Source organism: Taudactylus pleione, unplaced genomic scaffold, assembly GCF_031769625.1.
Source record: "Taudactylus pleione unplaced genomic scaffold, aTauple2 ptg000102l, whole genome shotgun sequence".
Lineage (NCBI taxonomy): Eukaryota > Metazoa > Chordata > Amphibia > Anura > Myobatrachidae > Taudactylus > Taudactylus pleione.
Window position 1 is genome coordinate 1,094,026 of NW_028284504.1, and position 22,152 is coordinate 1,116,177.

At 42.2% G+C, this 22,152-nt stretch overlaps 1 protein-coding gene across 2 annotated transcripts; it reads right to left on the reverse strand.

Moving 5' to 3' along the window:
- Positions 1–2,137: 2,137 nt before the first annotated feature.
- Positions 2,138–18,237, reverse strand: SLC25A39 (solute carrier family 25 member 39). Of its 2 annotated transcripts, none has more exons than XM_088470654.1 (13): positions 18,110–18,237; positions 17,114–17,187; positions 16,746–16,873; positions 15,186–15,245; positions 13,822–13,872; positions 12,211–12,320; positions 12,046–12,113; positions 11,450–11,574; positions 11,183–11,356; positions 10,359–10,468; positions 9,950–10,025; positions 5,367–5,450; positions 2,138–5,257 (listed from the first exon to the last, which is right to left on the reverse strand). In XM_088470654.1, exons 3-13 carry the CDS (start codon positions 16,849–16,851, stop codon positions 5,142–5,144), a joined length of 1,080 nt encoding a protein of 359 aa, XP_088326780.1. In that variant the 5' UTR covers positions 16,852–16,873; positions 17,114–17,187; positions 18,110–18,237; the 3' UTR covers positions 2,138–5,141. The 2 variants fall into 2 exon arrangements, with proteins under 2 accessions (XP_088326780.1, XP_088326781.1); XM_088470655.1 differs by lacking the exon at positions 18,110–18,237 and adding an exon at positions 18,047–18,068.
- Between the last annotated feature and the right edge of the window lie 3,915 nt (positions 18,238–22,152).

The window sequence follows — 22,152 nt, forward strand, 5'->3', positions numbered from 1 at the left end:
CCAATAATGTCAGGCAGGTCCATCCTATAACTAATGCAGAAACAGGGTGTTCCTTTAATTGGCATATGACTGCATGAGAGATTTTGACAGCTTTGGAATGGTTTGCGTTTTGGCTGAAGGAATGCAGCATTGAAAGGCACCTAGATCTATTTTGCTACTGCGTGTTTTAAATTTTGAAACTTTGTTTTCATGTAGAAGAATATCAGGTAAGAGAACCATGTATTTATTCATTCATATAGGATTGGAGTTTTGTTTACAGTGATTCCTGACAAAAGCTGTATGAAGCGGGTTTTTTTTGTCTTTTTTTAAGAGTTCAAAGTACCAAAATAAAAGGGTCTGGCAGAGATCAATGTAATTTCTGTATAAATTAGCTGAATTGCTTACACACAAATAGTTTATAGGGCTGAGGCAGTGTGAGTACTAAAGTTTGCATAATATATCTTTTTACTATAGATGCTCAGAATGCAAAAAACAATGTGTCAAACCTTAAGACTTATGCTGGGCATACATTGCCAGATAAACTGCCTGACAGACATTTTATCTGGCAACCTGTCATCCTGCAGATATCGCGGAAATACATTATGAGATATCTCAGAGAGTGTATTGGCCCCAATATCTGCGCTCCACACACAGGGAGGAGACATTTCCGCCTTCCTTCCCTGTGAAGGAACAGGGAAAATGTCTGTCAGTCGGCCGCGGCTGGGCATACACTCCCCGTTGCGGCCTACATTTAACTTACAGAATATCACATCGGACACACATGCTGGACATCCGGCATGCCTGACCGATCTGTATTTTACTCTAGGTCGTCCACACACACAGTACAATCGGGGATCCGCAGACATTGGGCATCACCCCGATAATTGTATAGTGTATGTCCGGCATAAGGTGGCAAAATGGTTGTGGAAAGGGATGTGATCACGTATGCAAAGTTCAGGCACATACGTCAGTTCAGCCGAGTACACACTATGTGATCCGTAGTACGATATATCGGACCCACGCGGATCAGAATGATAGATGGTGCGGATTGCGTGTGGCCACGGGTCATTCATTGCATGGTCCCATCTGCTGTACTGCATAGCATATGAGAAAATGTGAGGAACTACATACTGCTAAATGCAGCATGGAACGTCACATTGTCCTGTCATTCACCTTATTGTGCAGTACAGTATGTACGATCGGTGTAATGTATCACTCCATCCACTCGGCTGGGTACACAATCACAGAGTGTTTACCCAGCTTTAAAAAGCATATATTTTACATCTGCTACAGGAGCAGCTGCAAGTACACTCTGATAAAGACTTGTAAATGGTGTACATGTGCTGCCAATCTCGTGATGTGCAAGTCTCTGCATGTGTGTGGAATTCACTATTTTTTTTAGCTTTTATTTTTAGTAGTTTGCCCCAATTTTGCTACCAACTCTGAATCATCCTCTATATGAGCATTTTTACGTTTTGCAAATGAGCACTTTCAAATGTTAAATTGTTATAAAATACAAAAAAGACATACTACACTCCATTATATAAATCAATACAGTGAGCGTCCTAATGGAATTTGAGAATATGAAGCTGCTCCAGCCATAAACACAAAGCATTCTAAAGTTCCTTTTGTGATAATGAATGGGAAACATTGCTTAGGTAGACACTAGAGCAGTAAAACAATGTTGACAGCTTCCCGTGTGCCAGAGTAACCATTTTTCACAGCCACTGTTGTTCTATGTCACATTTAGAGCTTTAAACATCAAATTTTTAGGACTAGCAAAGTGCAGCATTCTAAAAAGCTAGTGTGACACCGGTATTGGGGTTAAATGTATTAAACAGCTGTTTTTCAAAGCTATTTATTATCGGCGGCTTTGACCGCTGGACTTCACACAGCAACAATAAATAGCATAAGCGTCATTTTACATTTATTAGTATTGCCATTTTAATTTCAGCTATCAAAGCTTTGAACACTCACTGTTTAGTAAATATACTCCTTGAGCTTTAAGAGATAAAAGGCTTGCATAAGGCATAAACAGTGCATCTGCATTCACTTGTATTCCCAACTCAAGCTTCTGTACACACTACATCATACAGTCTATGTCACTCATTCAACCACTGGTATTCTGCTCACAAAATAACAATTCTAGTCAAACCTATTGTGTGTGTCATGCATCAAGTGCAGCTTTATTATTAGTGTATAATACACCTTTGTGTCACACTAATGTGGAACAGAACAGTGGTTTACAGGTTAATGGCCATGTACAGCACGCATCTGGACTAAATCAAGATGACAGACTTTATATAGCTAAAATACATTTTGCTCCTAAATGAAAGCAGTGTCTCTTTAAATATATTTACCATTAGCTGGAGGAAAATGATACACCTGCAATTCCATTTGCCGTTTTGTGTTGAAATTTAGGAGTGCAAAATTAAGTTACATCTTTAAACTGTGCTAAAAAGTAAGACCATATCAGAATTACCAACATAGGACTAGATTTACTAGCATTTCTTCATAAAGGAGCATTTTCTACTTTAGCTACAGCGTCTCTATTAAAAATGATTTAATAGAAAATATACCCTAGACGAATGATAGGGTTTATGTTGCATTGTACCCATCTCCAATACTTGAATAAAGGCAAGTTAGCAGTTCCTAGCTAACGGATAGGCTATTGGTCCAGCCCATACACTGACTGCATCCAATAAGTGTAGACAAACTCCTGTTCCTCCCAGTAACTAAAATGCCTTTTTTCCCATTTAGTGCTGCCTAATATCTACACATTGGTAAAGAGAACTGCTGCTTTAACCCATTCCATGCTAGCCACAGGAATCACACACAGTGGAGTGCTAACGCATGTAATAACTGCTCTGCAGTTTAGTCCTTTCTTTGCCAGGTATGCCAGCAATGTTGGCAGTGAATGGGTTAGGTCACCCCATTTTAAAGGTGCAATCTTTTTTAGAACCACTGTTACATATTCAGTAGATTCTATGCATAGCATTGTCTTGTCATTTAGAAATCAGAAATGGAGGTCCTCCTTGTGCTAAGTGAATCAAAATGGCAATGACCAGTGCAATAAATGTCATTTTTACTTATTAGCTGACAAATACCAAGAAATGAGGTTTGTAGCAGCCAATTTGGAGAATGCAGCCCACCAATTCACTATGAACCAGTCACTAATTTGTAGTGACCAGACAGACTATATGGCCATAAATATTGGTTCAGACCCAAAATTGCTCCATTCTTTGTCAGTTATAGTTAATAGTTATTACAGTTAGCCTTTTGAATAATCATAATTGCCTTTTACCTTCTGCCATCACCAATCAACATCCAGAAGACGATCCCTGGGTATGGTTGGGCAAGTATATAGTATTTACTTCTAATAGCTATGCTCTAATGAAGTGTATTTTTTCTCTGAATATTTGAAAAAGACAGCTGTAAGTGGATTGTAAAACAGGCTGCACCTTTAAATAATATAGAGAAATAGAATATGATTGTATCCACATTTGACTGCACCAGTACAGTACAAAAGGGGGATGGGAGGAGGGTGAACGAACAAACAGAAAAACTCCTTAAGTCCATCTATCACAGCTGTGCGATGGAGTCTTCGCTTGGCCCCTGTCCATGACCTCTTTTTGCTATTTTCAGTCAGGCACAGCTGGAGATGAGGAAATCTTGCTACCATAGATAGGTGTATAGGCACTTCTAGGATGTCCAAACATGCTTGTTGCTCCAGCACCATCTTTGGTGGCATAGGGGTTCAGGCTTTTATATGAAGAGGCTACTCAGAAAAGAGCTTAGAATTAGAAAAAAAGGTTTAAAATAAAACTGTTAAATTGGAAGTCTAATGTCTCAGTCTCTTCTTCTAAGTTAGCTTCTAAAATGAAAGTTCAGTGTCTCTGCTTTGATTCATCTCTTCTCAGACTACTGCCTGTTTGCCCCATCCAGTTTCACTCAAGTCGATGCCTTTGTTTTTAGTCTTCCATCTTCACTAGAATATTCTCTATATTGTCCATCTTGGTCAAATGTCATTCAAATGAATGTCCCATATTGCGGTGCTCCTGGATTCTTTTAGTGATCCAGAGATTTATGGAGCCAGATTTCACCCTCGTCTTAAAAAGATCAGAATTCTGAACCACTATGGTTTCATAATCAGTACAGCACTGATTGAATATATTACTTATCGTAGTCCAGAGTAGGATCCGATCTTTGGTTTTGTACTTGTTGACCCATTTCTAGAATTCCAACTACTCTATCTTATATACTGTATAGTTACATAACCTATCCTAGACCACATGAGAGATTTTAAGAGGAAAATATCGGATGATATTTTAAAAGGCTCTCATTACAGATAAGGATATTCTCACTGTGTCATGTAATGCATTATTCAAAAGTTTTGCACACAAAAAGGGAACATTTAATTTAAATTGTATTATTTCCTGTCATTAGCTGTTCTATGACAACGTGTCTGCATGAATATCAATGGTGCAGGCTATAAACCAGTGAGACTACCATTAAAATCTATATTCTATATAGATATTAAGAGTATGTATATGGCTGGCATATTTGTAAGCCTGATGCACTTAATTTGAAGGAAAACTGGACTATTCATAGAAAGCTTAATGATTGCATTAACAATCTCACTGTAAACACATGTGAAACTGCACTAGCCACTGAACAGATAAAAGTGATGGAAATACTCACCTTTTGTTCTAGCATAAAGGCTCTACAGATTAAATAGATATTTGTTTTATCTACTTCATGCTATTTTGAGTCCAGCATAATTGCTCCTGCAATCTCCTTATGCCTGCATATAGCTGGCAATTATTCCTGGAACGCTACACTGTATAGGCTATAAAAACACTGCAGACACGTTTCCTGAGGCAGTTATAAGCTAGTCCTCAGGGCTTCAGTGCTATCAGAAACATTTAAAATGACACTGTATTAACTAGGATGGAGTTGGTCAGATTATTCTTGTGACTTGATTTACTGGCCTATTACTCATTAGCTGTCAGTTCACAATTTCTATATTAAGTGCTTAAAAATTGAGCCAAGCATCCTAGTTATCCAAATCTGGTTTCCACTGGTTTCGTTGTTTAGCGACTCCAGACTTTTTTACTCAAAATCAACTGAGAATTTGGTTCGGCCTTTCTAGATCTTACACTTCACTGATTTTGAAATTGTTCTCGATTCCGCTGTTGGAAGAATTTCTTTCCGAACTCATAAGAGCTGATCATAATGGCACAGGCCGGAGCAACCTTGATAACTCGTGGCATAAACCCTGCCAAATATAAAATATAAAAAAAGAGTTTAAATGTTTTAGGGGTGTGGAACAGGGTAGAAAAAAAAAATAAAATAAACCCAAACAGGTAGATGGTGAGGCATTTTACCTGCAAAGAGACCACGGGTTCCAGATTCTGCTTGGATGCTCCGCATAGCCCCCCAAGTTGACGATCTCTGATGCCTTGTGGAGTCTATGCAAGGTGAAAGCGTACAAGGAAACACTTATGGTTATGTAACACAAGTCTGTCAGTTTCAAAACAATTTCATGAATGTGTTGATATGACCATAATGAATACAATGTTTTAGTTTCTAATGTGGCTTTAGAAATAAGGACACATCTCCCCAATTGTGCTTGTCCAATTTAGCGTTCAAATGTATTCAATAAGCGCAGTCAGCCCACTTGTACCACATGAATGTTTGATAGTTTCTATAATGGAATGTGGAAATGTCTTAACCCTCACCCTCATGTCTTCATTTGGTCTCTCCCAATGGACCTCCTCACCCTCCCATGTGAGTGGGCATTCGCTTGACCTGGTCTTCACTCACCGTTGTGATATTTCTGATTACTCCAATTCCCCATTCCCCCTCTCAGACCATCACCTTCTCTCTTTTAACCTATCCCTCTCTCCTTCCCTTCCTCTACCTCCTAAGGCCACCATCACTAAGCGTAACATTGACGCTATTGACAGTTTATTTTTCTTCCCAGCTTGACTCACTTCTCTCCCCTATCATCTCTCTCTCCTGCCCTGTACAAGCCATTTCTCTATACAATATCTCCCTTACTTCTGCTCTGGACTCTGTTGCTCCGGCGATCACTATTCACCCTCGCAGATTTACACCTCAACCCTGGCATTCCAAATGCACCAGATACCTGCAAAAGTGTTCGCGAACTGCCGAGTGACAGTGGAGAAGATCACGCTCTCAGGCTGATTTTCTCCATTTCAAATTTATGCTCTCATCATACAGTGCTGCCCTTTCCCTCTCTAAACAGTCATATTTCAAGAACCTCATCTCCTCTCAGTCCTCAAATCCCCAACGTCTCTTCACCACCTTCAACTCCCTCCTCCGCCCACCCCCTCCTCGCTCTCTGCCCTTGATTTTGCTACCTACTTTACATCTAAAATTGACTCCATACGTCAGGACATCATATCCCACCAGTCCCCCTGCTATCCACCTCCTCTCTTCCCAGATCACCCCTCTCCTTCAATTTTACAGACTCTAACTTTCTTCTCCCCTGTATCTGGAGAGGAAGTCATGTCCCTCATCCAGTCCTCCCCCCCCCCCCCCTTCCACCTCCCCCCTTGACCCTATCCCTTCACGTCTCCTCCGCTACCTCTCTCCTTCTGCCTGCTCCCATCTTGCCCACCTCCTTAATCTCTCCCTATCATCAGGCACTGTCCCGTCTGCATTCAAACATGCCCTTGTCTCCCCCATACTAAAAAACCAATCCTTGATTCTAACACTCTCTCCAACTACCGTCCCATCTCTCTCCTCCCTTTTGCTTCCAAGCTCCTTGAGCGTGCTGTTTTCAAGCGCCTTACCACCTTTCTTTCCTCTCATTCCCTCCTTGACCCTTTTCAGTCTGGCTTCTGTTTTCTCCACTCCACTGAAACTGCCCTCACAAAAGTCAGCAATGACCTCCTTGCTGCTAAATCCAAGGGCCACTACTCTCTGCTCATTCTCCTTGACCTTTCTGCTGCTTTTGACACTGTGGACCACCCTCTCCTTCTGCAAATCCTTCACTCCCTTGGTCTGTGTGACACTGCCCTCTCCTGGCTATCCTCCTACCTCTCTGACCGATCCTTCTCTGTCTCCTCTCATGACTCCTCTTCTCCCCCACAGCCTCTTGCAGTGGGTGTTCCTTGCTTGGCCAGTTTGACATAATCAGAATCTGTATCCTTAATCCATTGTCTACGGCTCTCATTCATTAACTCATTATGAGGTTCTGCTAGATCGCTCAAACCTGGAATTTGTGATGTAGGAGGAAGATTATCCTTCCTCCTTTTCTCACTCTATACATCCTCACTAGGTGAACTCATCAGCTCTTTTGACCTCCAATATCATCTCTATGCTGATGATACTCCGATCTACCTTTCCTCCCCTGACCTCTCTCCCTCTCTCCTCACTCGTGTCTCCAACTGTCTCTCTGCCACCTCTTCCTGGATATCCTAGCGATTTCTTAAACTTAATATGTCTAAGACTGAGCTAATCATCTTCCCTCCCCCCTACATAACCACACTTCCCACCATTTCTTTATCAATTGATGGCACAACTATCTCCTCTACCCCCAAAGTGCGCTGTCTTGGAGTTATCCTGGACTCCTCCCTCTCCTTCAAACCACATATCCAGAATCTCTCACAGTCCTGTCATTTTCATCTTAAAAATATTTCCAAGATTAGACCCATTCTCACCCAGGATGCCACTAAAACCCTCATACACTCATTGGTCATCTCCAGATTGGACTACTGTAACCTTCTCCTATCTGGCCTCCCCAAATACCTTCTCTCCCCTCTCCGCTCTGCATCTGCCTCCCCTCTCCTACAAGCCCTCCACTGGCTCCCCTTCCCCTTTAGAACCCAATTTAAGGTTCTCACACTCACTTACAAAGCCCTCAACCATTCCTCTCCCATTTACATCTCTGATCTCATCTCCCTTCACTCTCCTATCCGCCCTCTTCATTCAACAAATGCATGCCGCCTCTCATGCCAATTGATTACTTCCTCCCACTCCCGCCTCCAAGATTTTGCCCGCGCTGCTCCCCACCTTTGGAACTCTCTCCCGCTTCCCATCAGACTCTCCACCTCTCTACAATCCTTCAAACGGGCTCTCAAGACCCACTACTTCATCAAAGCCTTCCAGCTCTCATCTTAACTTGCTGCTACATACTCCTTCCTCCCTGCCTACCCCATTTGTTTCACCCCTGTTTGTCTTTCCCTCCCCCTTAGAATGTAAGCTCCTATGAGCAGGGTCCTCTACCCTCTTGTGCATCTCCTTACTACACCTTCATCTACTTCTTACTCTCTACCAGGGCACCTAACACTTGATTGCTTTGCATTGTTGCTTATCTGGGTGTTATGGTCGTGAATGTAGCAAAGTATATTATCCATGTCCTGTAATGTATTGTATTGTACTATAAGTCACTGTAAATCAATTTATTTGTTTATGTACTTTGTATGGCGCTGCGGAAAACTTGTGGCGCCATATAAATAAACAATAATAATAATGTAAATAAAGACAAAACACACACACACACACATACCCCATATGAAAGCAACATGTTATTGGCTGCTGAAGTGATCAACACAATGTGATAAGGGCAGTACACAAAAAAAACATGCCAAAATGTATGAAACAGCAGGATTGGTGTCATTTCGAACCAGCCGGCAACAACTGAGGATTAATGGCGTTTTTTGGGTCAAAATGCTACCATTTACTAAAAGGCCAGTATTGATGTCTAATCATAATCCGCTGTCGATCCCAGCGTATTAGAAATGACAACCTGCTGCGAGTAGTTCTATATGGCAGCAGTTTTTATTAAAACACTGTGGATCAGAAGTTATTTAATTCATATTCATTTAATGGTGCTTTTATACAAACAGCATTCAAATTACATCATAGAAACAAATCACTATGGATAAGAAGCTATTCTATTCATAATAATTTACTTGTGCTACTCTATTATAGAGAGCACCATTCAATTAACATCATAGAAACACTTTGTGGGTTTGTGAGGATTGTAAGCGGAGGATAAAGTTGTGGGAAAGTAGTAGGAGAAAGATATAAAGTGATTGCTGATTGTGGAGAAGGAGAAAGTTGTAGGAAAGTAGTAGGAGAAAGATATAAAGTGATTGCTGATTGTGGAGAAGGAGAAAGTTGTAGGAAAGTAGTAGGAGAAAGATATAAAGGGATTGCTGGTTGTGGAGAAGGAGAAAGTTGTAGGAAAGCAGTAGGAGAAAGATATAAAGTGATTGCTGATTGTGGAGAAGGAGAAAGTTGTAGGAAAGTAGTGGGAGAAAGATATAAAGTGATTGCTGATTGTGGAGAAGGAGAAAGTTGTAAGAAAGTAGTAGGAGAAAGATATAAAGCGATTGCTGAATGTGGCGTTTTTTTTTTTTTTTTCTTGAGTGGTCTTGTTTCTTATTCTGCATATTGTCTATTTGAGGTGTATTTTTCATATAATCCGTTTGTTTTATTTTTTTTTAAGCCCCCTGCTCCCGTATGTTTTTCTTTGTGTATGTGTTTGTTTTGACGGTGTAGGTTTTTTTTTTTAATATATTTTATATTTTTGTTTATGTATTTCTGTTAAAGTCATCTCTGGTGAGACATCATAATCCTCCATAGCCTTATTGGATGATAATTCCATCAATCAAAACTTGCCTGTCAAAATCAATTAATTTACCTACTGTTTCAGCAATCACTCCCATCTGAGCCTAGTCATTTTTTGGATGGGTTCGCTGGCGGTTTTACAAACCGGCGTTTGATAAATCCGGGGTTTCTATTCTAATCTTAGCATGGTCTAAAACCTTGATGTTGCTTTGATATTCAATACTATTCTATTGTAAAGTGTGCTTTCTTGGCTGGTTGCAAACCCACCTGGGATTTAGAATCTGTCTAGTAAATTTAGCCTAAAGTGTTGTTGTGTAGGTCGACATGTAGTCATCATGTTCCCACATGATATAGTTTTTCTCACCCATTTCCAAGTCTCCAAGTTCAATCTGTCTATGAGTTTTCACCACATCAAATGGTAGAGTGAGAATGGCAGCCACCTAAAAATAGTGCAACACAAGATAAAACGCAGAGGTGCATCTTAGTATGGGAGGGAGAGGTTGCAGTATAGAACAGCAAAAATTATACTACACGATACACGCAGAAAGGGAAGTATAGCCATGTGCATAAGAAGTGCAGTGGCTAGTGAGGCAGTTTACAGAGGTGCTCAGATTTAATACAGCACATCGTCACCTGGAGGTTATACAGTACATAGTGTGACAGGTGAGCGAGATCAAATCAAACAGAAAATTAACAGATACGGAAAACATGAAGGAGTTACAGGAATTGGACATAGAATAGAGGACATTGTAGGTGAACACTTGAGCACTTACAGCTCCAGACACGGCTCCGGATGTAAAGCTGATCAGAAACTGTGTCTCTGAAGTCCCACAGGACTTACTAAGCTTCATTTTCACAAGCTCATAGTTAAACCAATACAAAGCTAGAGAGACAAAAGGAAAAGGAATTAGAGGAGAGGTGTATTCGATGTACTAGGGGAGAGGGGTCGTGTGGAGTAATCGGAGGGCATATAAATTGTATTAGTGGAGAGAGATCATATGCTGTCGTAGGAGGACATATTAGTGGGGAAGGGTCATGTGGACTAATAGGAAGGCCTATTATGAAAGCAGGATCATGTGGAATAATAAGAGGACATACTAGGTGAGAGGGCTCATCTGGAGGTGTAGGACGTATTAGAGGCGAGAGGTTGTGTGCAGCAATAGGAGGATATATTCGGGAGAGAATAAATGGATAATAGGGATTCTAGGGAACATCTAAATGAAGTAACAAAAGTTATAATGTGCTGATAAAAGACATTAAATACACAAATGCAGGAACATTTACAAAAATGATCTGTAACCCTCCTCTTCCTCTGTCACCAAATCGTGATTAGGATGAGACTTTATCCATTTGAAGAAGAATGTTTAATATTTTGGGACTTATTTCCTGGGCTCCAAACACTTTACTATAATTGATTACTACAGGTTATGTAATTAGTCTCAAACAACTGAAAAATGTAGGGGCTCTACAATCAAAAATAAAATTGCATAGTCCTAAAATCAGGCATGTCAGACCCCCCCCCCCCCTCCCCCTCAAAACAAAACCATAATCCATTTTATATTATTTATAAGACAACATGCAACCTGGGTCAGGGTACCTGAAAATGGGACGTCTCTCAGCACAGTAGGTCCCCATCCCTTCCAGAGAGACAGCCATCCACCCTGAAAAATAGCAGAACGCAGAGAGGCTCCTAACTCCATGTATGAGAGCTGGCGTGACTGCAGTTTTGTACGGATCAACTCAAGAGGGCTGATCACTGTTACTGCTCCCACTGACAATGAGAGAAGAGAGAATTTAAGGGTAAAAATAAAAACAAAAATAACAAAAAAAACTGGATTCAAAAAAAAAAAAAAAGTAAACTTACATCGTGCAAGAGCTCCAGCAATAAGAGGGATGTGACTGCCGCTATATCCGAGACCGTAACACAGGAAATCCCTCAGCTGATCATAACATGTGAAATATATAATGGTTGCAGGTACGGCCATCACCCTGTAGTAGGCGATAGATAGACTATTAGACTAGTGAGGGAGCGTCACTCTCCAAGATACAGCAAAGATAAAACAGAGTAGGCAGATCAAACAGCAAAATTATCAGATTAACAGACACAAGTAAAACACAAAAAAACAAAACAAAAAACAAGAGTGAACTGTGTGTGTTGTATTCAATACATTGTATATTATGGCACTCTCAATACACCATGAAACATTAAAACACCAATACTCTGTATACATTAACATTTACACTTTACTATCAATAAACCAATTTATTAAAATATTGTGCCCCCCAACTACCTCACATTACAAAGCAGTTCTTAAACCACTGCATTTCAGGTAAAAATTATTTCTTTTTATTACAACTACAATTTTTAATAACAAACAAAGCTGTCAGGTAACAGATCAGGTTCTGTATTTATCATGTTAAGACTGAGATTTTAATGTCCAATTCTCACCAACTACTCACAATGTTGGAGGGAGGCCACTCCAAAGTGATGTTAACCCCTCATGTCGTGTGATCTTCACAAAAGCATCCTACAACATGGGTAGAAACAGGAGAAATAGTCATTGTTTTTGGGGTGTAGTACAAAACCACCCCCCAAAAGAAGTTCTTAATATCTGCTGCACTCACCAGTGTTCCATTGAGGTGGGTGGGGGAGCGGTACCAGGTACTACAAGCAGCAGCATGTTGACACACAAAAAGATGGTCCATCAGCCCATTACAGTACAGGAAACAGCGCCCTGGGCAGGTTATAAAGAAAGGGAACTCAGAGGCTGAGGTGGGAAAGATTTACAGACGGAGTGGAAAGTAATGAAAGAAGAGCATATGGTTTACTGTTAGTAGAAATAAAATTAGCATATAAGCAGGAGGTTTTCATCTATATTAGTGTACATAGAAGTATAACGCAGTGGTAAGCACACTGTAAGGACAATGACATCAGAGGGAATATATACGCAGCCAATCTTTATAGCCAGACAGTTTTCTGCAGCCACATAGTACACCAATGACACGGAGGACAATGACGTCAGAGGGAATATATGCAGCCACATGGTACACCAATGACACGGAGGACAATGACGTCAGAGGGAATATACGCAGCCACATGGTACACCAATGACACGGAGGACAATGACGTCAGAGGGAATATACGCAGCCACATGGTACACCAATGACACGGAGGACAATGACGTCAGAGGGAATATACGCAGCCACATGGTACACCAATGACACGGAGGACAATGACGTCAGAGGGAATATACGCAGCCACATGATACACCAATGACACGGAGGACAATGACGTCAGAGGGGATATACGCAGCCAATCTTTATAGCCAGACAGTTTTCGCAACCTCATGGTACACCAATGACACGGAGGACAATGACGTCAGATGGAATATACGCAGCCACATGGTACACCAATGACACGGAGGACAATGACGTCAGAGGGAATATACGCAGCCACAAGGTACACCAATGACACGGAGGACAATGACGTCAGAGGGAATATACGCAGCCACATGGTACACCAATGACACGGAAGACAATGGGTAAAACTTAGCACATAATGAAGACCATACACTGGAAAAAATGATGCATGGCTTTAAGGGCTAACAAGAATTGCTTTTTTTCCCCTATACTGTGAGCGTTTTGACAAATCTGCATTAATAAAAAAAAAAATCCTCTAAGGATAACATTGTAGTCTATCACACTTACTAATATTTTATATCTTTAATAACTGTATTAGGAAACTAAATTATTACCGTCGGCTACACTTCAATCCCAACTGTAAGTGCAGAGTGCACAAAACATTGGAACTACTAATACTAGCCCAGCAAAATAATGCTATGAAAGTTATTTATCATGTGATACAGAATAGCTCATAAGTGGTAGCATGCAGCACTGAAAAAATCAGTATAAAATTCTAATTTACTCAGCTAATTGTGAGCGATGCATTTAGACCATGGGATGCTATCATGGGGCATTACACTCTGAATATGCTGATGAAAGAATCTGTACATTGGGGGAGAACCAGGTAACAATCACTGTCCATTTGGAGGATAGGGTCTATAAATGAATGGACAAAGTCAATTCTTTGTCTCTATTTTGTAAGTGAAAATGCAGTAATCTGGAACACTGTCTGAACACACTCTTTTACATGTCTCAGGTGCATTTTCATTACATCTTGGCAGCTGGAAAACTTTACACATTAACCAAAACAAGGGGAACATTTTCAGTACTCACATTTGGGGTGGCGTAAGGGGGGTGCCCAGGGAAGAGACTTTACAGACATTACTGAAACACAAGAGGAATAAAATGGGGAATCAGAACACAAGTATGTATGCATGTATATGATTTGTAGCCCATAAAGTACAAATACATATACAAGTGCCAACAAACAAGCAGTGTGGTAATAGCGCTTTGAGTGGAAGGCATAAGCCCAAGAATTGTCTCAAAGTTGTATGACAGGTAATAGTTGCTATGGGAATTATTATTTAAGCATACAGTATCCACATACACCCACCAGCCATAGCACTAAAACCACTGACAGGTGAAGTGAATAACATTGATTATATCATTATATCATTACAATGGTACTTGTTAAGAGGTGGGATATATTGCTGTGTTGGAAGCAGGAAAAATAGGCAAGCGTAAGGATCTGAGCAACTTTGACAAGTGCCAAATATGATGGCTAGACGACTGGGTCAGAGCATCTCCAAAATGGCAGGTTTTGTGGAGTATTCCCAGTATACAGTGGTTAGTACCTACCAAAAGTAACCCAAGGAAGGACAACCGGTGGACCCGCGACAGTTATGGGCGCCCGAGGCTCAATGATGCGCATGTTGAAGGCTAGCCTGTCTGATCCTATGTCACAGAATAGCAAGAGCGCCTACAATGGGGACGTGAGTGTTAGAACTGTGCCAAGGAGCAATGGAAGAAGGGGGCCTGGTCTGATCAATCACGTTTTCTTTTACATCATGGGGACAAGCGGATTCGTGTGCTTAGTTTATCTGGGGATGAGGTGCAGGATGCACTATGGGAAGAAGGAATGCCGGCAGAGGCAGTGTGAGGTTCTAGGGAAATGATTTACTGAAACCTGTTACTTTGGCACGTACCACCTACTTAAACATTGTTGCAGACCAAATACACTCCTTCATGGCAACGATATTCCCTGGTGGCAGTGGCCTCTTTCAGCAGGACAATGCACATTGCAAAGATGGTTTATGAATTGTTTGAGAAACATGAAAAAAAAAGAGTTTAAGGTTCCCCAGATCTCAATCTGATCGAGCAATTATGGATTGTGCTGAAAAAAAAAAAAAAAAGTCCGAGCCATGGAAGCTCCACCTCGCAACTTACAGGACTTAAACACTATACTGCCAATGTCTTGGAGACGGATACCACAGGACTTGTGTAGTCAATGCCTCAATGGATCAAAGCTGTTTTGGTGGCATAAGGGGGACCTACACATTATTAGGTAGGTGGTTTTAATGTTGTGGCTGATCGGTGTATATGGAAAAGCTTAAGTTACCAGTAGGCAATGCAGGGCATTTATGAAATGAAGGTGGATAAGTCGTACTGTGTGTGGATGGCAGCAAGCAGAACTTTACCTTTGGAGAATGGTTTCTTCTGGGACTGCAGCCTGATCTTCACAACATCGAGGGGGGTCACTGTGGGATGAAAGAGAATGCCAGTAACAGGCAATTACAAGTATGGTTAGCCAATTAATACAGAAAAAATACAAACTACCTATTCCCACTTGTATATTAACTGCTGTTTGTAGAAATGTATTTATCAAATGTACAACATACACAAATAATTAAGAAGCAACAAAACAATCACATGCAGTACAAATATAAATGTAACTTCTGTACAATATATAACAACGATACTATAGCTGTTCATATTTGTACTCATACAGTCATCTAGCTCCAAAACAGAAATTTAAGAGAATATGCCTCCCAAAATAAGCAGAGAAGCCACTTCGCACTGACCTGGTGCACTTTAAATCCGGCTCAGCTGTACATAACAATGCGGCTATATAAACATAATCTCTTCTCTCACTTGCTCTTTCCTGGGGTGACCTGGTAGTGAGCTAGTAGCCTATACATCAAACATTGGTGTTGCAGTGTAATAATGTAGATGGATGGTCCAATGTGTCAGGCTTACATGAAAAGTGGATCAGTCTCTAAGCAAGACCCAAGTCCATAGTGATTTGGACAATAGAAACAACCACCTATACAACCAACTACTTATTCTGTGGCTTCATCACTGTATGTAAGGCCCCAAAGGAAAGTTTATGTGCAAATTTCGAAAGATTTAACATTTAACGTCAACGTGGACACAAATCATTTACAAAGATATGTTCACCACTTAACTGGAGTGTTCGCATGTGATGCGACCCGAGCCAGGGGTGCTTCTTCTGGCAAGATTGAATCACGTGACCAAGCCAGCCCTCAGCTTCTGCAGAGGAGATCCGTTCTTCACAAGTGCAGAACGGATCTCCTCTGATTCCCCAGACCCCCTGCAGTGTTGTGGCGGTCAAGTTTTGCAAAACTTGTGTGTGTCATTAGAATTGGATGTTTTTCAGGCTCAGAGTTGAGGTAATTAAAATGGCTGGTGCCTGCTCATGGCTTTGTAATAATCGTGACCGACGCGTTACCAGTGTGTAGCTAACAGCTCCCTCACTTCTGCATCCTGCTAGGTAGCCATGATGTGTGATCTGCACAGTGCTTGGAGATAACAATCTCTGAGCACACCAGCAGCTCCAATCAGCTCTTTTTAGCATGACCCGGGCCAGATAACCTGGGTCACACCACTCCATTACCAGGTTCTGAGCCGGATTCGACCCTAGTGGTGACCTGGGTCGGATTCCCAGGACACACAACCAGGGGTGACTCTTTCACACCAAGCCAGGACCCAAGCTGCCCCAGCAATAACCCGAGTTATAAGTTTGGTGTGTACGGGGTACAAGTAAGATGGGAAAATGTCAAGTCCGTCTTTTGCTATTTGGTTATCTGTTGATGAATTTACAACCAGCGCCTCCAAATTGGTTAATCCTATATTGCATGCAGTCATGTAACAGCTTGCACATATTGCAGAATTAGAAGTCATTTCCCTTTATCTACTTCCAATCCCATCATTCCCCACATAACAGCTACATCTCATACCAAATAGTGAGGTGAGAAGTGCTCCGGTTCCTGAGGCCAGAATTTGTTGCAATGGAGTGATCCCACACAGTGGGGTGCTGGCTTCCTCCAATGCCATCCCTGCCATGAGTTAAAGGAAGGGGGTGGATCTGAAAGGTTATAAGAGTAAAAGTAGTCATAACATAGGAAATTAAATGGGGGGGAGAAGTGTGAGAGAAAAAGCAGCATACAGAACAAATTACACACTTAACTTCTACCAACTGCACACTCACCACATCTCCCTTATCTCTCCCCACCCTGCGGCAGGCGTGACCGCCATTACAGTGCACCGATAACACGGATGAACTGGCAATCTACACAAGGCAAAGAACATAATGACTGGTTCTTACCTGGTGTCTGATGGGAGGCTCACAGTCTCCCCCTTCTGGATGATAGATGACAATAACCATCATCCCAAGAGTGACTGAGGTAGAGAAATGTTTATGCATGTTAGTCATTACATAATCATCAGTGTCAACATGACAAATACACCAAACATTAAAATGTTCAAAACTAAATTTTAAAAAATGTGTTAGCCAATTACAGACAAATATGTATGTACAGTTTGAGTCATACAGATATACCATTTTCTTATACTGTATTATTCATACCCACAAGTGGATATGCATACATTAAAAACAGTAGCTACCAATGTACTAGTGTACCGAGATTTAACAATGCTACTAACGCATAACACCAGTGGATTTCAGGACTAAGGAACCTTTTATACCAGTTATTAAAACAGCCAAACACTAAGTACATACAGAAAATAATAAACAGAATAAGACATAGTAAAATGCAGATACAGAAAATTAAAACAAAAAAAACAAAAGCAGAAAAAACAAACAATGCAACATACAGGATGTTACAGAGACATGTGCTGACGGTACACACAGACCGGATAGACCAGCCTGTGAGAACTAGAATACATACTGTACCTTCATGTATACTGCTCAGACCAGTCACACACACACTTAGACCCCTATGCTAACACACCATCGCCATGTATCATATGTACACCTGAATGCACACACTCCCCACAGCCCTGTGCAACATGAGCAGTATAATACAAATAATATACACATTGGGACACTCAGAGACATTTTACATAAAACAATTATATACCCCACCAAAGTCGCATTACATGCAAAATAGTCCATGGCATACAGCAACACATAACCCTGGGTGTTCACATGTTAGGCAGCTATCACACCAGGCACACACTGCTTCAGGTATCTCTGTATGATGCTAATATGCACATAGGATAAACAAGGCGATCTCACAGTATTCTACATTAGACTCCTCATGCTCCATCCACAAACACCGTATATACACAAACGTGTCACCTGCTCTCCCTTCCCCACCGGAGCCCTGAGCCCCAGCATTTTGCGGGCCACATTCCGCACTGCCGACAGCTCCTTGCCGGGCCAAACCGGTCTGCAGTGCGATCACAACAACATGTCAATCATGAACAGGCCACGCCCAGCAGGAGGAGTACCGCCCGCTTCTGTAGTACCAGCATGCACCGGGGCAGCAGCAGGGTGCTGCTTCATTGCAAGGCAGCTGGGAGCGAGAAGTTGAACTTTCACCTAGTTACAGAGCTGCTGCATATGTTGTTCTTGTTATGAAAGTTTAAACTTCATAACGTATATAACAGAACTTACTATGTATATGAGATGCAAACATATTATAATTAGAGCCAATTTAACCCAGCCCATTACCTGTTTGAGATCCTCCAATCTAAAAATTCCAGCTTTTTTAACACACACATTTCAAAATACCGGAACTCAAACCTATCACCTCTCACATGGCAGTCAGACACCTTACACATGGAGCTATCAACCCCACAATTTCTAATGGCAGCCCTGAGCACAGCCACCGATCCAGGTGTTACCTGCACACCTCAAGTACCTTTGTGGTGAGTTCAGCTGCAGGTGCAGGGTAAGTACAAGGACCTCTCAGCTGCTGATGTTTGTTGCATATACACCACAAGTAGCACTCTTTCTATACCTTCAGTCAGTGATCTATACTTGTTACAAGTAGGGATGTGCAGGCTCGGATAGGTTCGAGTTTGCACGTGGAGTTCGGATTTTTCCCTCCAAAAAAACGGAACTCAGAACGAGGCAAAACGTCATCTTACATGGACGAACATCATCATTCCTGGTCTTTTGTCCAGGAATGATGATGTTCGTCCATGTAAGATGACGTTTTGCCTCGTTCTGAGTTCCGTTTTTTTGGAGGGAAAAATCCGAACTCCACGTGCAAACTCGAACCTATCCGAGCCTGCACATCCCTAGTTACAAGTCGCCGATGCGATTTGTCACAATCCAACACTTCTGTGATCTCCCCTACCACTTCCGCCTGCCGTGCGGGAAATGTGTCAACTGTTGCTAGGCGATCGGGACGCCGGATGACATCACGTATTACTTGGAACACGGGATGATGGTTCGTGGCCCTGATTGGTTCTTCACCTTTTTTATGCCTAGCAGTGTCTTCACAGCCTTGCCGGCCATAGCGTCTCCAACACATGTTTTCCGGTTCCTGCTGTGTAGATCCTGTCTCTGCATTGTTGTACCAGCCGCATCACGGCTCATATAGCCGCACCATGGTCATTTCAGGCCGCATCCAAATTACCGGCTGTACCAGCCACATCATGGCTCACCGAGCATCACCACTGTCACTCTTGGCTGCCTTCAATTTCTGGCAGTACCAGCTGCATCACGGCTAACGTAGCCGCACTATGGTCACTCAAGGCCGCATTCATACTACCGGCTGAACCAGCCACAACACGGCTCACTTAGCCGTACCACGGTCATTATAGGCCGCATCAATATTACCGGCTATCAGCCGCATTACGCCTCACCAAGCCGCATCACAGTCACTCCAGGTCACATCGTGGCGGACTAAGTCGCATCGCGGCATTAGCCGCATTCCAGCCTTCATCACAATCTCCCAACTCCTAAGTGCACCCAGGCATTACCATGAATACCTGTTCACCTATTACTCCTTTTTATGTGGTGTCACGTTATCCCTGGTCTTCCTAGGACATCTGTGTAAACCTCTGCTACCCCGAGTTGTCCAGGTGGCCACCTAAGTACCGGTGGACGTATTCTAAGGGAACAGCGGGTGGCTGTTAATGGCAGAAGACATCGCTTTTATGATTCTGGGGGTTTACACTGAGAATCTTAGGAGACCGTAACAATACTGCCAGCTCCAGGCGTGTGCACGGCTATTCTGATGGGCAATCCTTCACCAGCGCTCTGCTACATCTAGAGCTGGTGAGTTATACTGCATAATTATTGTGTATCATCACTACAGCCATTGGATTCAAACTGTATTTGGCAGTGACACCTGGAATACAGTGGTACAACAGAATTGGTACCCCTTCATCATCGTACGGGACAAATCAGATTTGTCATACCAATTTCCCATGAGGCCATGCTCCATCTTATGTCCCTATTTGAAAAATAGTGTGGGGCTCCAATTCTCTTTGTGGCCCAGGGCACCAAAAAGTCTAGTTACGGCTCTGGCAAGCATAAATAGTCAGATTGAAATTAATCTAGATTAATAAAGATAAATGGATCGTACACCTAAACCTTTCTTGACCAATGCTGTATAGAATATTGAAAACCACATCAAAATCCATCCAGTGGTTCAAGAGATTAGCCTAACTGAACAGACAGACCCCTAAATGGGGAATTATATATATATGTCCATAATGGCGGCACTCGGAATGAATACACAGACAGGCAGGTTGACAACGTTTCAATGCTTTATGTGATGCATTTTCTTCAGGGTGCTCAAAGAAACAATAAACAAATTACTCACCTGAATACCCAGAGGACCGTCCATGTCGCCACCTGCCGCTGACTCCCGCGCTGAAACATGACGTCACAGTGCCATGTGGATTAGGGACACGTAGGGAGCAAAACACCATATGGTCTATATAGCCAATAATAGTGAAGATTAAGGCCCTCATTCAGACCCACTCGCGAGCGGCTGTCGATGTTATGCACTGAGCATGCGCACGACGGGAGCTCCGTCGTGCGCATGCGCCAGACGCGACGAGCGAAGGAAAGTCCTTCGCTCGTTGTGTCCGATCAAAGGGGGCGTGCTGTCAATGTTGATTGACAGCACGCCCCCTTTGGTGGGCGTGCCGGGGGCGTGCCTCCCTGACGGGGGCGTTCCCACGGGAACGCCTCCCGTCAGAAGCCGGCCCACTGACATCACTAGTGATGTCAGTGGGAGTGATTTTGGCTCTGATAGAGCCAAAATCACTCCGGAGCTTGCGGTTGAAAACCTCAACCGCAGGCTCCGGCTCGCAATTTCGATGGTCGCGATGGTCTCGACCATCGCGGCCATCACAAAGCACGCTCGTATAGCCTGTGGGTGGTGACCCACAGCTATACGAGCGTCCAGGAGGACGCTCCATGAAAATGGAGCCCGGCCCTCATTCAGAGCGTGCGCTCTGCTCAGAGCGTACGGCTCTGAATGAGGGCCTAAGTTACTAAGCAACAAAGATACACATAGTAACAAAGACTTCAAATAGCAACGATCTATGGTGATAATCAATAAAATGAACATTAATGCTAAAACAGCAACGCTATTTTGCAGTGATACTACTCTAGCATGCTAGAAATACATATATACTGCAAAAGATATATTTGTCAGATGTTTTACAAAAAACATGAATGGCCCAAATTCTCATTTAACCCTTTAGTGGCCAAGGTGTCCCACTTATATATACACCGACTTTCAGCTCTCAGTAGCAATAGCGAACGATCTCCTCTCCTTGGATAAGGGAATGTGTTCAATGATACGGTAACGTAATGTGGCCAGATTGTGTTTGGCTTCACATAAGTATCTCGCCACCGGCTGATCACTTTGTCCAGAAGAAATGGAAGCTTTAATAGATGAACGGTGCGCTGCCATCTGTTCTTTAAATGTATGTTCAGTCTTTCCGACATTATGTTGACCACATGGGCAGCTTATGAAATACACAATGAACTTCATGGTGCATTTCACTCTCTGTCAGATTTTATATATTTTCTCAGTATATGGATGATAGATTGAGTCTCCTGACACCATGTAACTGCAAGTAGCGCAGCCAACACATTTATAACAACCAGGACATGATTCTCCCAAAAATGAGAAAGAGATCGATGGAGATCCATATTTAAATGATGTAATTAAAAAACGTCACTAAAAAATCTTTCAGGTTCCGACCCCTTTTATAAGCTGTCATTATCTTCTTATTCTGTGATGCTTTTAATTGGGGTCCGAAGTGATAATAGGCCAATGCGATTTTGATATTTGATTAATGGCCAAGCTGGCATTGTTATATGAATTCACCCAGATAAATCTATCCTGTTGTGGTGTATCCACCTTG

Bases quoted from the DNA above. Each gene is read 5' to 3' on its own strand.
- SLC25A39 (XM_088470654.1), bottom strand. From the start codon at position 16,851: ATGGCAGGGATGGCATTGGAGGAAGCCAGCACCCCACTGTGTGGGATC. The intron at 12,321-13,821 runs GTGAGTACTGAA...TAACCTGCCCAG, and splicing joins CCCCTTACGCCACCCCAAAT to GGCGCTGTTTCCTGTACTGT. The intron at 12,114-12,210 runs GTGAGTGCAGCA...CCCATGTTGTAG, and splicing joins CCCACCTCAATGGAACACTG to GATGCTTTTGTGAAGATCAC.